General features: G+C 36.3%; 1 protein-coding gene across 4 annotated transcripts in view; it reads right to left on the reverse strand.

The window, feature by feature from the left end:
* Nucleotides 1-2818: 2818 nt before the first annotated feature.
* The window catches only part of EIF2A (eukaryotic translation initiation factor 2A), a 37362-nt gene continuing 24565 nt past the window's right edge, over nt 2819-15615 (reverse strand). For all 4 annotated transcript variants that reach the window (XM_019748894.3, XM_019748897.3, XM_019748898.3 and 1 more), the window contains 5 exons: nt 13266-13837; nt 9822-9935; nt 4718-4849; nt 3825-3890; nt 2819-3216 (listed from right to left, as the gene is read on the reverse strand). In XM_019748894.3, coding sequence (XP_019604453.3) covers nt 3151-3216; nt 3825-3890; nt 4718-4849; nt 9822-9935; nt 13266-13837 — 950 coding nt within the window. In that variant the 3' untranslated portion in view covers nt 2819-3150. The remainder of the gene's footprint in view (nt 3217-3824; nt 3891-4717; nt 4850-9821; nt 9936-13265; nt 13838-15615) is intronic.

The following is a 15615-nucleotide window of genomic DNA, read 5'->3' on the forward strand; positions in this document are numbered from 1 at the left end:
GGGCCGTCATTTGCTGAGTCCTGGGCCACAGCATCCTCCGTTTTGAGGCGGCGCTGTATCCCATTCTATTGTTAAAATATTTCCCTATTACAAACATCACTAGGATGAACGTTATTTTTTTGTAGTAGTTTTATACAAATCTGTTTTCTTAGGACAAGTATCTAGAGGTGAATTATTGTGTTTCCCCAAAAATAAGACCTAGCCAATCAGCTCTAATGCATCTTTTGGAGCAAAAAGTAATATAATATAAATCTAATATAATATAAATCTAATATGATATAATATTATGTAATATATAATACCGGAGTCAAATACTGGGTCAAAAAGACATGCCAAATTCTAAGTAACACTTTCTTTGACTTTTCTTATCTCCCTTGTCTTTTCTTAACTTCCTCCACTTTTTATTTCATCCTCTTTCAGTTTCAGTTCTTTTGATTTACCTCTTTTAGCTTCTCTTTTTACATACCAGGCCAGTGGACGTGTGATTGACCCAAATGATTTTGTCCCACCTACTCAACTGAAGCTGAGAAGGCCTGTAAAGTTGATGGTGTTGCTTTCCCTACTTTCACTGAGTTTACAATGAAAGATGAATTGCTCTACTCAGTGTGAGTGCACTGGATTGGCAGAATACAGATGTTATAATGACACACAAATGAAAGAGCAAACAACAGGATTGTAAATCTTTCCATCACCGTTTATATGGAAGGAAAGCTTAAATGTTAGATTCTGTCTGGACTGGGCTTGTCCTCTACTTAGCTGCCAACCATGATAAACATGACAAACCACAAACAAAGTAAATTACTTCCTATATAGAGCACCCCAAACAGATCCACATTAAATCTTAGTTTTGTTTTGTTTTTTTCCCCATGAAAACTTCCCTGATTAATTGGTCGTCCTTGAAAACAACCTGAAATGTACACACCCACCCTGTATTAGTCTGCCTAGGCTGCTGTAACAAAACACCACAGGCTGGGTGTCTTAAACAATAGAAATTCTTTTCTCACAGTTCTCAAGGCTGGAAGTCCAAGATCAGGGTGCCAGAACAGTGAGGTTCTGGGGAGACATCTCTTTCTGGCTAGAAGACAATGGCCTTCTGAGTGGTCACATGGCAGAGAGAGATAGAGAGCAAGCTTTCTCATGTCTCCACTTATAAGCACAAATCCCCCTGATGGGGGCCCCATCTTCATGACCTCATCTAACCCTAATTACCTCTCAAAAAAGCCTTGGTATATAAAATGCAGACCCAAAATGTGATTTTATGTTATACATGTATAGCATATTTCTGCTACATAAAGTCAGTTAGATGGAAGACAAGAATCATATTATTTCACTCACATGTGGGATATAAAACAAAGCAACATATGAACAAACAAAACAAACAAAAAACCCTTATAGATACAAACAGAATGATGGTTACGAGGGGGTGGGGGATGGGGGGAGGATGAAGAGAATAAAAGAAGTCAAATAAATAAATGGTGACCAGATTTCGGGTGGTGAGCATACAACAGAGTACATAGATATTATATTATAGTTGTACACCTGAAATTTATATGTTATTAACCAATGTTACCCCAATAAATTTAAAAAGAAACCAACTTAACACTAAGAAAAGATGGAATTTATTAGGTGTGCCAAAAGTGGAAAATACTTAGCATCAGATGCCCACAGATTTGTTGATTTGTTCAAATGTAAATAAAAAAGTACATGAAAAGCATATGAAATATTATATAGTGAGTAGTATGTCATTGGGTAAGATGTAAAACATATTTTAAGCTCTACAGAGATGAACACACCTTAAACAGGAAAAAAAAATCACTTGACTTTCACACATATTTTCAAGAATGTATTAATACTGAATAGCACAGGCTAGGTCTGTGGTTCCCAAACTTTGCTAACACTCTGGAATCACATGGGAAATCTTTAAAGAATACGGATGCTTGATTTCCACGACCAGACATTGTTATTTAATTGGCACGAAGGGGGACTTGATCTTTGGGGGTTGTAAAAGCTCCCCAGATGATTCTAATGTGCAACAAAATTTGGGAGTCACTGGGTTAAGTTATCCTGGGGGATAAAAAGCATCTCCAAACTCTCAGTGGCTTAGAAAAAAGAAAGTTTCTCAACCCCAGGCCCCAGGGTCCATCACAGCAGGGGGAGGCATGAAGAATCATGCATTGGCTCTTACACGTTTTTGCTCAGAAATGACACACTTCACTTCTCCTAACATTTCATTGGCCAAAGCAAGTCACTTAGCCATGCCTTACTTCAAGAACATGGGTTAGTACAATTCTCCCACATGCCCAGGAAATGGAAACAAAAATATCAGAGTAGTATCTCCCATCTTTTTAAAATCTATATTGAATACTTAATGATTTCCCTTGGTGCTAAAGACTGAATGTTTCTGTCATGCCAAAATTTATGTTGAAACTTAATTTCCAAGATGATGGTATTTGGAGGTGGGGCCTCTGGGAGGTGATTAGGTCATCAGGGCCGAGCCCTAATGAAAGGGACTAGTGCCCTTTATAAGAGAACCCAGGGAGTTCCCTGCCCCTTCTTGCTGGCACAGCAAGATGGCCCTCTATGAACCAGGAAGTGGGCTCTCACCAGACACCAAATCTGCAGGTGTCTTGATCTTGGACTTCCCAGCCTCCACAACTGTGAGAAATAAATCTCTGCTGTTAATAAGCCACTCAGTCTATGGTATTTTGTTGCAGTTGCCTGAATGAACTAAGCACTCAAAGGACAATTTTCCCAAACTTGCCTTGTAAATTAATAAAGGATTCCTTGAGTGAGGAACTCGTAACAAAACCAAAATCGATTAAATTTAAAAAGTCTTTATTCATTTATATGGTAAATACCGTCCCTTACTAAAAAATAATGACATCTGTCTTTCAATAGATCAAGCTTAGCTAGAAAAATCCATGTGTCTCTTTTTTATACCATATGTTGAAATGGTAGAGGATGCAGGATGCAAAAATCAATATAATAGGCATCATTAAATAATTTCATACATACGCAGAATCTTAGATAAATGGTTAAAATTATAGGTGAACATTAAATGTGGGCACATGGATATTCCGTATATGCCAATGAACTTAACAGAAGATGTCTGCAGTGATTTCTGGTAACCAACTTGCTTCCTGTGAATCTTTAAATACCCAATTCCAAATTTTCCAGCTCCTGGAGAAGGGCTTTCTCTTTCTGAATTTTCTCCAACTAGAAAAGTTTAAGACAATAAAGTTATTCAACAGGAAATAAAATAATTATTGGATCTATAGTCAAATAGCAAAGAAAAAAACATTTAGAGAGTATTTCTGACACTTTATCAGACCCACTAGTAAACACAAATTTAAAAATGCATATTAGAAACAAGTTCTAAATTGTTATCTGGTATGAATCAAGGGGGCAAAGGACAGAAGCTGTCTTACTGCATTCCTTTAGGTCCAGTAAATTTTCCATTCTACACTTGGGCTTAAAAGTGCTGAGGAAAGGAGGAGGAAAAGGTGCAAACAGGGCAGTGCAATCTGAGATACAGGAAGGAAGGAAATCTTGTATTTGTTTAACATAATAAATTGCCTTAATTTTCAGCAGCAATAGCATTAATGCGCCTGTTTGGAATAGCAACTGTGTCATTAACCATGATCTACATTATGTCTCCTCCTATCCATCCCTGTTTAAGAGTAAAAACTTTACAATATATATGGCACGTGATTTTCAAAAGAAGTTTAAATCTATGTGCTCCCTTACCCAATTAAACAATTGCTTATAAGAAAAAGGGAAGGGTAGTCGTGATTATGAGCCCAAATGAAAAATGCAGAAGAGACCTGATTTTTTTCCAGCTGTTTTCCAGTTGCTGCTTGTTCTTTCAGCTGTTCGATTGCTTTCAGTTTCTGCAAACATCAAATATGTTATGAGTCAAGAGGAAGGAAGAATGTTATTTTGGAATGCAAATTTTCTTATTAACAACTCAATCATCTGAATAAGGAGAATCAATTATCTTACATTTGTATCAAAAATAGTTTGTTAAAATGCTAAGGTGAATTATTTTGTAAGATTAATTGAAAATTTTAAAAATAAATAAATAAAATATGCTCCAACTCTGAAAATTAAAAAAATATGGGATTTAGTAAAATATTTTTCAAGCTTGTAATTGTTATGAGTATATGTATACATATGTGTATATACATATATGTGTCAATATGTGTGTTTATATATATGTAAATATATCACCAATTTCACCATTTATTTTAGCACCTCATTGTACCTGGATGATACTTTGGCTTTAAAAGAAACTTCATAGTGCAGCCCAGGGAAAGCTCCAGAGACCTGGTTTTACCTCCACAAACTGGTTGTAATTTGACAAGTTAATAAACTTCTTTTTGTCTCTGTTTAAAAGTGGGATAAAGATCTGTTCCCACCTATCTCACACTGTTTAATGAAATACTGAGTATAAAAGTGTTCAGCATATTTCTGTACAAATGTACATTATTTCTTATTACTCCAAAAATCAGTAATAAAAAGACTAAGAGCCACTAAACATTTTGTCAATAGAAATTAAATCAGCACCATTCCTGAGTTAAAGTATTTTGTAGAAAGCAACGATGAGAGCTGCTACAAACGTCTTAGATTCCTGTCTTTAGGCATTTAAATATTGCTTTATAGGATTCTCACGTATTTTTTTCAATAAACATGTCTTATTTTCATTTAAATCACTCACCTTCTTTAGGTTCTTGATTTTTTTGTCTCTCTCAGGGTCTCCAGAAGTTGACTGAGACACAGTCTTTTGTGCTGAGCTCTGTGGGGCAGGGGTAGGTGCTGAATCTGGTGAGCTCTTGTCACTTCTTGCTTCCTACAGAAAATATTTTCAAACATTCAATTTTCTAAAATGAAAACATTAAAGTACTTCTACCAAAAAAGCCTTGGTATATAAAATGCAGACCCAAAATGTCATTTTATGTTTTATACTACAATTTATATAAAGAAAGGATCTAAACTGAAGGTCTCATAAAGTATGCTACATTGTTCCATAATAAATACAATGCGGTTTAAAAAACAAAATCACAGTATGAGACAAAAGGTTTTTACTATATAATCGTTATTGAGAACACTTTGTTAGATCTAGAATTTAAAGTAACCTAACAATAAAATTTTAAAAAATAGTATGTTAGTAGTATAATGAAAATACAAATGAAAAGAAGTGAAATGACCTTAGCAGAGTAAACTAGGAGATTTCTGTATCAGCCAACGAGCATTCAAAATTTCTGGATCTTTTGGGAGATTATATGGATGTTTTGGAAATGTGAGAGGCTTTTTTTTTTTTAAAGATTGGGGGAGGGGAACAGGACTTTTATTGGGGAACAGTGTGTACTTCCAGGACTTTTTTCCAGGTCAAGTTGTTGTTCTTTCAATCTTAGTTATGGAGGGTGCAGCTCAGCTCCAGGTCCAGCTGCTGTTGTTTAATGCAAGGGGCACAGCCCACCATCCCTTGAGGGACTCGAGGAGTTGAACTGGCAACCCTGGGGTTGAGAGCCCACTGGCCCATGTGGGAATCGAACCGGCAGCCTTCGGAGTTAGGAGCACGAAGCTCCAACTGCCTGAGCCACCGGGCCGGCCTGTGAGAAGCTCTTCCGATTAAGGTATGTGAAGTTTCACTCCTCTGATATCCTTCCAAACTACAAGTGTGTATGGCCAAGTCCATGTAACCGATGATGCCACAGGATAAGTCCTACAGAGACTTATTTATAACCAGATCAATTCCACTCTGCAAAGTTCCATGGAAAACTTTTGTCCTGAAAGTACATTGCTCTCCATGTGATCAGACCTCTGATGAACCTTTCTAGTCTCATCCCTCCTCACTGAGGAACCATTGATTCTGAACCACTCTGATTTCCGCTAAGGTGCTGTGAACTCTTGTTACCCGGCCTTTGCACTTACAACTCTTGTTTACTGTTCCTTGTGCCTTGAATCCCTTCAGGTCACCTGGCTGACCCTACTTATCCTTTAGGCCTCCCAGCAAATGACCCCACCTCCCAAGAGACCAGATTAGTTGTACATGTGGTATGTATCCCTATTGCAACACCACACTGCACTAGCCCCCATTATTCAGTACCTGAGGTTTCCTTATTCCTGTTCTACTTGTGCCCCCAGCATAATACATGCTTTACTGCACATGCTAAATAAATGAAAGAGCAAAGACTGACTCTCCTTTTGTAATTATGACAAGATGTATGTTTTGACAAGGCGGGGGGGGGGTCGAAGTTAAGTCTTTATTGGCCTAGAGATAGAGCTCCTGCCTCTTCTTCATAGAGTTCCCAGTGGAATACACGGAACCCCGAGAATTCAAAAAACCTCTTACTCAGAATTCTGGGTGGAATACTCTGAATTCCCAAAGCATCGCAGGGGAACATGGTACAGGGTATCGCTCCTAGATAATCTGACTCTAAAAATGTCTGCTTCAGAGTGTTTAGAGAGTTTAAATTAGAGTCACCTTTTCTTTTTAAAGTCATGTTGGTTATACTTTTTTTTGTATACTCCAATGCAACAAACCTTAATTCTATGTGAAAGCATACTACTGAGTGCTTTAACAGAGTATTCAGAAAGAAACTATTTAGTTTCTACTCTTAAGGAGCTTATAAGTACTGATAATGTGCAGTTTTGTATTCTTCATAAAATTAAAGAAGAGTGGATAAAAGAAGAAGAGATACTTTACCTATCAAAATTTACTTTTGACATCAGATTCAAAAATTTTTTAATTTAGTTGTTTGTAATGAATTGGGAATCTTAATTTTTCTATTAGGAAGGAAGAAGGTTAATGTTACAAATGTGAAAAACTATTAAAGTTAAGTGAAGTATAAAATTTAATTTTCTTTCTTTTTTTTTTAAGGAGGGCGCAACTCAAAGTGGACCATGCGGGAACCGAACCGGCAACCTTGGTGTTATTAGCACCATGCTCTAACCAACTGAGCTAACCAGCCACCCCCAAAATTAATTTTCTACCATATTTTAAATAACCGAGAATAAGTAAAAATGTCTGCATTATTATACGTAAATTCTGGCCGTTCTCTGGAAAGAATATGTATATGGTAAGATTAAATTCTTAGTTTCAGTTCTTTTTGGTACAGTTGACAAGCTTATAAAACCATCACCAGTTTATAAAAGTACTTGGTTAGATTATGCACATCTGACTTCTTTATCCTTGGTTACTTAATTGAGAGTCAGGGCCGAGAAGGTGTGGTCAAGGTGAGATACTGTCATGGACCCTTTACCTGTGTTCTATCACACAACAAAAATTTTTACTAATTCCAGCCAGTTGTCTCAAAGTGCACAGTGAAAGGATTATCTTGCAAGTAGAAAACCTTTGCCACCACTGGGAAAACATGAAAAGAGCAACTCCATAAATTACAGATCAGTAGTATCATCTTTAGTAAATAACACACGTGGGTAATTGCATGGTTGGTTGTTTTTGTAATTATTATGTTTTACATTAATGGCACTGATTATTTTTTCCAAACAACCATAAGGGTGGCCGGGTGGCTCAGTTGGGTAGAGCACGAGCTCTGAACAACAGGGTTGCCGGTTTGACTCCCACACGGGCCAGTGAGCGCTCCCTACACAACTAGATTGAAGACAACGAGCTGCTGGTGGGGCGGCAGGATGGCTCAGTTGGTTAGAGCGCGAGCTCTGAACAACAAGGTTGCCGGTTTAAATTCCCTCATGGGATGGTGGGCTGTGCCCCCTGCAACTAAAGATTGAAAAACAGCGACAGGACTTGGAGCTGAGCTGCGCCCTCCACAACCAGATTGAAGGACAACAACTTGGAGCTGATGGGCCCTGGAGAAACACACTGTTCCCCAATATTTCACAGTAAAATATTAAAAAAAGCAAAACAAAAAAAGAAACCAACCATAAGGGCTCTCTCTAAGTCCATATATTTTAATATTGATTTTTCTAAATAAGAAATACTAATTCTATGAACACTGACCCAAATTTTATGTGCTCAAATACCAGAAAAACATACAAAATAAACAACTAATATTTTATTACAAAGGGACCTTAGCTCAGTACCAGTGATGGTCATACTAAAAAGATCTGATAAAAGGAAGAATTATCACTTATAAACAGGATTCTAAGATGAATGGGTTTTATAGAAGGCCCTTAAATCTCTATTAGAAGGAATTTTGTACAGCCACCTGGAAAACAGTATGAAGGTTCCTCAAGATATTAAAAATAGAGCTACCATATGGCCCACCAACCCACTTTTGGGCATATACCCAAAGGAAACAAAATTATAATCTCAGAGATATCTGAACTCCCATGTTCATTGCAGTATTATTCATAATAGCCCAAGTATGGAAACAGCCTAAGTGTTCATCAACGGATGAATGAAGATAATATATCTATACACACAGTGGAATATTATTCAACTATTAAAAAAGGAGAAATCCTGCCATTTGCATCAACATAGATGAACCAGGGGCATTATCCTAAAGGAAACAAGCCAAAGAGAGAAAGATAAAATATGGCATGGTATCATTTTCTATGTGGAATCTAAATAAAAGAAGGCAAACTCATAGAAACAGAGTAGAACGGTGTTGCAAGGGGCTGGGGGGTGGGTGAAGTGGGGAGAAGTTAATACAAACTTTCAGTTATAAGATGAATAAAGTCTGAGTATATAGTGTATAACACGGTGACTATAGTTGATAGTACTGCAGTGTATCAACGAAATTTGCTGAGAGTAGAACTTAAGTGCTCTCAGCCCCCAAAAAAGATAAATATGTGAGGTGATGGATGTATTACCCTGGTTGGGGGAATCCTTTCACAATGTATATGTGTATCAAATCATCACATTGTACACGTTAAAATTTTTCTTTGTTAATTATATTAGAAAAAATATCAGCTATAAAAAAATAGCTAGGAAAAAAAACAACGGACTCTTACCTACTAGTAATTATAAGGTAACACTCAGGGCCCACAGAGGTCTCTAACCACAATGAGGAAAGGACAAGTTCTACTTTTACACAGGTGTAATACATGGAGTGGATCATTTTACTCAGAATGACCTAACTTGAGCTATTTAAAGATATTTCTGGAGATGAAATATATGAACTACAAAAGAGCATACTGATTTTTTTAAGCCCAGATTTTAGCACAATATGGTTACATAATGCAATTCTACACCTTAAAACAATTGTCCACCAAAACACATAAGCAACCTAAACTATCAGAATCAAGCATTACCAGCACAACCACACTGTTTGAACCTCAAATATGTCGTCACTGCTAATCAGATATTCCCAGCCCAGCTAATCTCACTATCACACCATCACAATTTGTCAACTATTACACTAGTGTGGTTTTTCAACTACAAAATCATATAAAAATCAGTTTAGAACAATTCCATTGTTTGGGTACTTCTGGTGCTTAGATTTCTAATTGAATAATTTCTTATAGTACCACAATATTGCGTGACAAAATGGCTTTATAGTCATGTACTTTTTGTTCTCTCTTAACAAAAACATGTTTTCAAGAAAGCAAACACTTCACAAAGTCTCCACCAAAAAGGTCTATATAAAGTAACATACTATATAATCCCATTAGGGTTTCAGGTTTTAAGGTCAGATCCAATTTCCTTAATTCCACATTATATACACAGGAATACTTAAAAAGTCATAGGCAAACACAAAAGAAAGACATTCTGACTAAGTCTAATTCCAACTACATTTTATAACAGTCAAGTCTTTCGGACGTCAAAACCTTCAGCCTTAAAGCTAATTTAACTGATTTTCTTTGTTTTGTTTTGAAGGGATTAGTGCCCCAAATACCTGTTTTGCAGCTTTCTTAGCCTCATGCTTCCTTTGATTTTTAAGGGCTGTTTTTGATAACGGCTTATCATTTCCTGGTTGTGGTTTCATATTCTGAGGTGGTTCCTCCTCGTGCTACGGAAAATGTAAAATAAACGATTTTGAAATAGTCCATGTTTTCAAAAACATATACTACAAAGTATACAATTTTGCTAGCATGAGATAAACTTATTTTAACATCACTGGCAAATATTTCAAAACTCTGATTAGTAGTAGACACACTCCAACTGTCAGCCTGGATTTAATGATGTACTTCCTATTAGTTGATAGTTACCTTTCAGATTATTTATCTGGCAAATAAGAGCTGGCAAAATTCACTTTGGTTTTGTTGAAACAATGGAACTTTTCTTAGTATTACCACTGACAGATGATTCTTATAAAATTAGACATCAACAACAGCTTCTTCTGAAATCTTTTTGGATCTGACTACTGCCAACAGAAACCCAGTTCCCTCATTTGTTTTCTTTGCCCAAAGAATTATTTGCTAGACCTTGACTTGCAAAATCAGATACTAGAATTTAAAAACAAAAGCACATAGAAACACTAAAACAGACTATTAGAAAATAGATGAAACAGGGATAACTGCATAATTATAAATCCAAGAGGCCTACAAAAACCTAAGTAACTTGTCAGACTTTATGAAACCAGACAATTGATTCCATCATCTGATATTTATACAACCATCTATCAACTATGTTCCACAACAGAAAGAGGGTGAATTAAGTACAGGATCAAGGAGGATCTAATACAGAACATGGGAATTATACTGTATTGAATAACTGAAATTTGCTGAGAGTAGAATGCAAATGTTCTCATAAAAAAAAATTCATCTACTGATTCTGTCTACACTGCTATTATGCTAGTGTTCAGGGTCTCGTAGACTCTACCACACTCAGCACATCAAAAGGACGAGATCTCCATGAAGTTTCTTGAGTACTAGATCTGTGTTGTGCTTGTAAGTGCTATGAGGAAACGGGCAAGGCTCAAACATTTAAGATACGGAGGAATAAATAAGAAACCATAGAGTGACTTTATCTTCGCAGCTGCATTAACTAGTTCAGGTCATTAAAATTCTGTGTGTGTACATAGCCTACTTGAAGCAACTGAATATATGAGAACGCACATTTGTAGAACAAATTTGGAGCTCAAGACTCTTTTACTTATTTTTTATGTCTACTACACACAATGTTAGTTAAGATATACTACTCTTTGCTGAACATTTGTTTTACACATCAGAATTCTTTCAATAGTGGGCTATTCTACAGCTCCTTGCTTTGGCTGAAAGTTTCTACTCCTGAGAACTTCAAAAAAGGACAAAGCAATAAAAAATGATGCAAGAAGAAAGGATAAGCTACATATCTCTTCCACACTAGAAGCATCATGTAGCTACTGACAGACATTCATTTTAGACATAAATAAATAAATAATCCCACACAGCTTCTACAGATCATGAGCTATATACTTTTTTAAACATAATTTATATATGAATTTTTACTTATAAAAAAAGTAACGTTTTTCTTCAAGGGAAAATCTCAACACCTTTTTTTCCCTTCTGCTGTGTAACCCTCCTTCTTTGTATACTGTGTTTCCCCGAAAATAAGACCTAGCCGGACCATCAGCTCTGATGAGTCTTTTGAAGCAAAAATTAATATAAGACCCGGTCTTATATTATATTATATATTATATAAGACTGAGTCTTATATTATAATTATATATTATATTATATAAGACCGGATCTTATATTCAAATAAGACCAGGTATTATATTATATATTATATTATATTATATTATATTATATTATATTATATTATATTATATTATATTATATTATATGACCTGGTCTTATGTTAAAATAAGACCAGGTGTTAAATTAATTTTTGCTCTAAAAGACTCATTAGAGCTGATGGTCCAGCTAGGTCTTATTTTCGGGGAAACACTGTAGTTATCAACTAGAACATTTGTGTTTCTAAGTAATTTCTTGACAGTATTTTCTTTGCCATTTACCTAATTTCTGGAATTAGATAGAAACAAATTTTTTTTATTAGTGGTTACTTCAACTAAAATCATTTGTTAAGATCCCATAATCACCACGTCCCATACAAAAGCAAAAATTAAGTGGAAATCTTAAATGTTAAAAAGTTCTGGTTTTAAGAAGTTCTCACCTAGTTTTATTATCATTTTCAAACTATTATCTTTCTATATTAATTTCTCTACCTCCTTTCACCAAAACAAATTAGTTTTATGGATCAGAGAATTAAAATATACACCAATTCAGAGTTTCTTTCTTTTGTGCTAATTTACACATATTTAGACGGCAGGATAGGCTGAGGTAAGTTACTGTTTTTATCTTAGGTAAAGAAAATTTCAGTACACTGATGGGACAAATCTAAAGAATACAATATGCTTTCTTTTATGAACTAATACAAATATCATAAATAGGGCTTAATTTATTATATAAGTTTATATATATTTACAAAATAGCTTAATATGACAAAAATGTTTAAACAGAACATTTCAGTGAAGTCAAGAAGTTAGAGATCACCGCTACATTTTATGAGGACAGGTTGTTCTTTTGTTTTTTCGAGAGGGTTAGAAGTGGTATTGTACAAGGGAGGCACAGGAGTATCTGTACCTTGGAAAAGTATTTACTTTCCCGAGAGCCTAATAATTAAGGAACTACATATCCCCATTTACTTGGAAGCCCCAGTTTACGCCTACAATACTGTCACTTTTCTAATAACAGAAAGACTTACAGAGCTAACTTTATTTCTTAACATCATCACGGAAACTCAGGTCATTTATAAATATTTTCTCCTGAGCTCTGAAATGCTACCATTTTAAAGCAGATAAGAATCTGACCAATATTCTGGTCATAACTTTACAATAGAGGTGGGCTGATGGCCTATGGAAAACAAGTGTGTTTTCTTTGAACAACAGCGTTTTTAGAAATTGATAACTTTCACATAAGCATCCAGACTTCTTGTCTTAAAAAAAAAAAATCAAACATTTTGGCAAACTGGGCCTCAAATCTCCTACGGAAACAAGCAGCTACTGCTGTGGGGTGGCCATGGCCTTCAAAGATGGCACATTTTCTCCCTGTCACCATTCTCTCCCAGACATCATTGCCTTAGATCACCAACCTTGCCTGACAGGCATTTCAATTTGAGCCAACGATCTACAAACCAATATGACATATTCAGTTAATTGTTTTAAACTAACTACTTTTACAACTTAGCAATATGAGCTGCCCGCCCTTTTCAGCAATAGGTTCTCCACTGTTTCTACCCCTAGAGTATATATTCTGATCAGGTGCCAAATAACACAAGAACATGCATGAGGAAACAATCTAGAGAACTCCACACACTGAAAAAGCTTTTCCTACCAAAGTACTAAGACTTTACTTACCAGTTTGGAATTGGTGATTGGTTTATTTCTCAAAGCTGGGGGTCTATAAGCTGTTGCAGTTTTAGGTTCTTCACTGGGTAAGTCACTTGGAACTGCTTGGTAAGTTATTGTTTTTTTGGGAAATATTCCATCTAAAAATGGCTGCCAAGAAATCTGCCATAATTCTGCATTTGATGGCACATCATACTTGTGTAAGACAGAGCCGGTATAATGCCAAATCTTGTACCCATTATTAACTCGTAGCCTGGGAGCACATGTGGCTGTTAAAATATGCTCACCATCTGGGCACCAAGCAAAAAATGTAGAATCAGAGGCCACTGGTTTAGAAATAAGTTTGTAGTTTTTAACATCCCACACTTCCATTTGTCCCCTCAGATTTCCAAATCCAGCTAGAACTAATATATGTCCATGAGGGCTATAGTAGGCTGCATTACGAGGACCAGTTCCAAAGTCAAACACAGGGTCACATTTCAAGTTGAAAATTGTCGCTTTGGCGGGCATAAAACCATAAACAGCACAGAACTCAGTAGAATTAGAATTCCAAACTACATCATAAATGGGGCCGTTTTTTGCTAGAAAAAGAATATAAAACCCAAATTAGCAATAAACAATTGCATGAATATAATATTTATTAGCACAAACTATAATCATATGACACTCATAAACATGTCAAACAATAAAAAAATCAAAAAATTTCATGGTGTGTCAAAAATTAAAATATTTTTCTGTGATATTCTATAGAGATTACTGTATTTCCCCGAAAATAAGACCTAACCGGAAAGTAAGCCCTAGCATGATCTTTCAGGATGCTCATAATATAAGCTCTACCCCAAAAATAAGCCCCAGTTAAGATCATCAGCCAGACAGATGCATTTAGTACGTCCGTTGCAACACATGACGGACGTACTGAATTATAAAATAATAATATTAATATATAAATATAAATAATATTGACATTAATACTTAAAATAAATGATAACATACATTATAATTAAGTATTTGTAAATACCCAAGCGGGCGCCTTTGGACGCCTATGTAAACAGATGAACTCGAGACTTATTGCTGAATGACCAATCAGAGTACAGACACAAGGCATGAGTAATGTGCACACTTGATAACGAACTGACGTGGTTGTGTCTCACATGAATTTTCATAATTCAATACGTCGTGCGTTGTAACGGATGTACTTAATGCACTCGTGTGAAATAAAAAAATGTTTTCTGAATTTTGGTGCCTGCAATTTTTCGTCACTTTTGTGTGGACCATCATTCTTAATTGTCATCATTTTTGTTGCCACTACTGTCTCCTACATCTTCAATTAACACCTGATTTAACGGCAGATTTAAAGGGAATACTATTTGACCCCCAGACAAGATGAGTGCAAAAAGAAAAAGCTATTCCGTCAAGTACAAGAAAGGAATTGTGGAGGACTCCAGGGGCAAGAATCTTATGGCTTTCTGCAAAGAGAAGAAGTTGGATCTCCAAATAGTCTGAAAATGGCAAGCAGAGTATGATAACCTCAGTCAACAGGTGGAAGAGGGAAATGCTAAGAAGCCCAAGTGTGGATCAGGTCGGCAACCATTATTTCCTGACTGGAAGAAATCATCTGGGAATGGACTGCTCACAGGAGCGCAAAGGCTTTGGTTGTGCGCAGGGCTGATATTCAAGCATTTGCTCTTGCAATGGCACTATAGTTAGAGATATCCCCAAAAGAACTCAAAGCATCACAACACTGGCTAGATGGCTTCCTTCAGCGATATGAACTGTCTCTAAGATCGACAGCACTGTCCAAGCTGGAAGATACTGAAGTTATTAAACGTGCACTTGCATTCAAGTCCTTTGTTGAAGGACTTTTCTAAATATCAACTCTCCAACGTGATTGCTATGGGTGAAACTGCAGTGTTTATGGGCCAAGGATCTCAAATGACAATTGATCAGAGGGGTGCCTTGTCAATCTACATTCCCTCCACTGGTTACAAAAGTGCATGTGTTACCTGTATTTTGGCAATTCGTCTGGATGGAACGACTCATCTCTAATCATCACTAAGGGCAAGAAAGATAAGGTTGAACGTGTTTCAGGCTTTTATGTTCTTGAAAACAAAAAAGCGTGGTGCACACAAGCAGTTATAAGCAAGTGGGTCAATTTAATGCTGCCACTTGTTTTGCGAGGTGGCCAAAGAGGTCTGCTAGTCTGGGATTCAGCCAGCCCTCACCGCGCTAAAGACATGAAGAACTTCCTTGCAGAGAGAAAAATAGATCAAATAATGATTCCTGCAGGAATGACTGCCTGTCTCCAGACTCTTGATATGGCAATAAACGAGCCATTTAAGGACCACTTGCGCATGGAAAT

The sequence above is a fragment of the Rhinolophus sinicus genome, chromosome 17, assembly GCF_057876585.1.
Source record: "Rhinolophus sinicus isolate RSI-liver-muscle chromosome 17, RSI-T2T, whole genome shotgun sequence".
Classification (NCBI taxonomy): domain Eukaryota; kingdom Metazoa; phylum Chordata; class Mammalia; order Chiroptera; family Rhinolophidae; genus Rhinolophus; species Rhinolophus sinicus.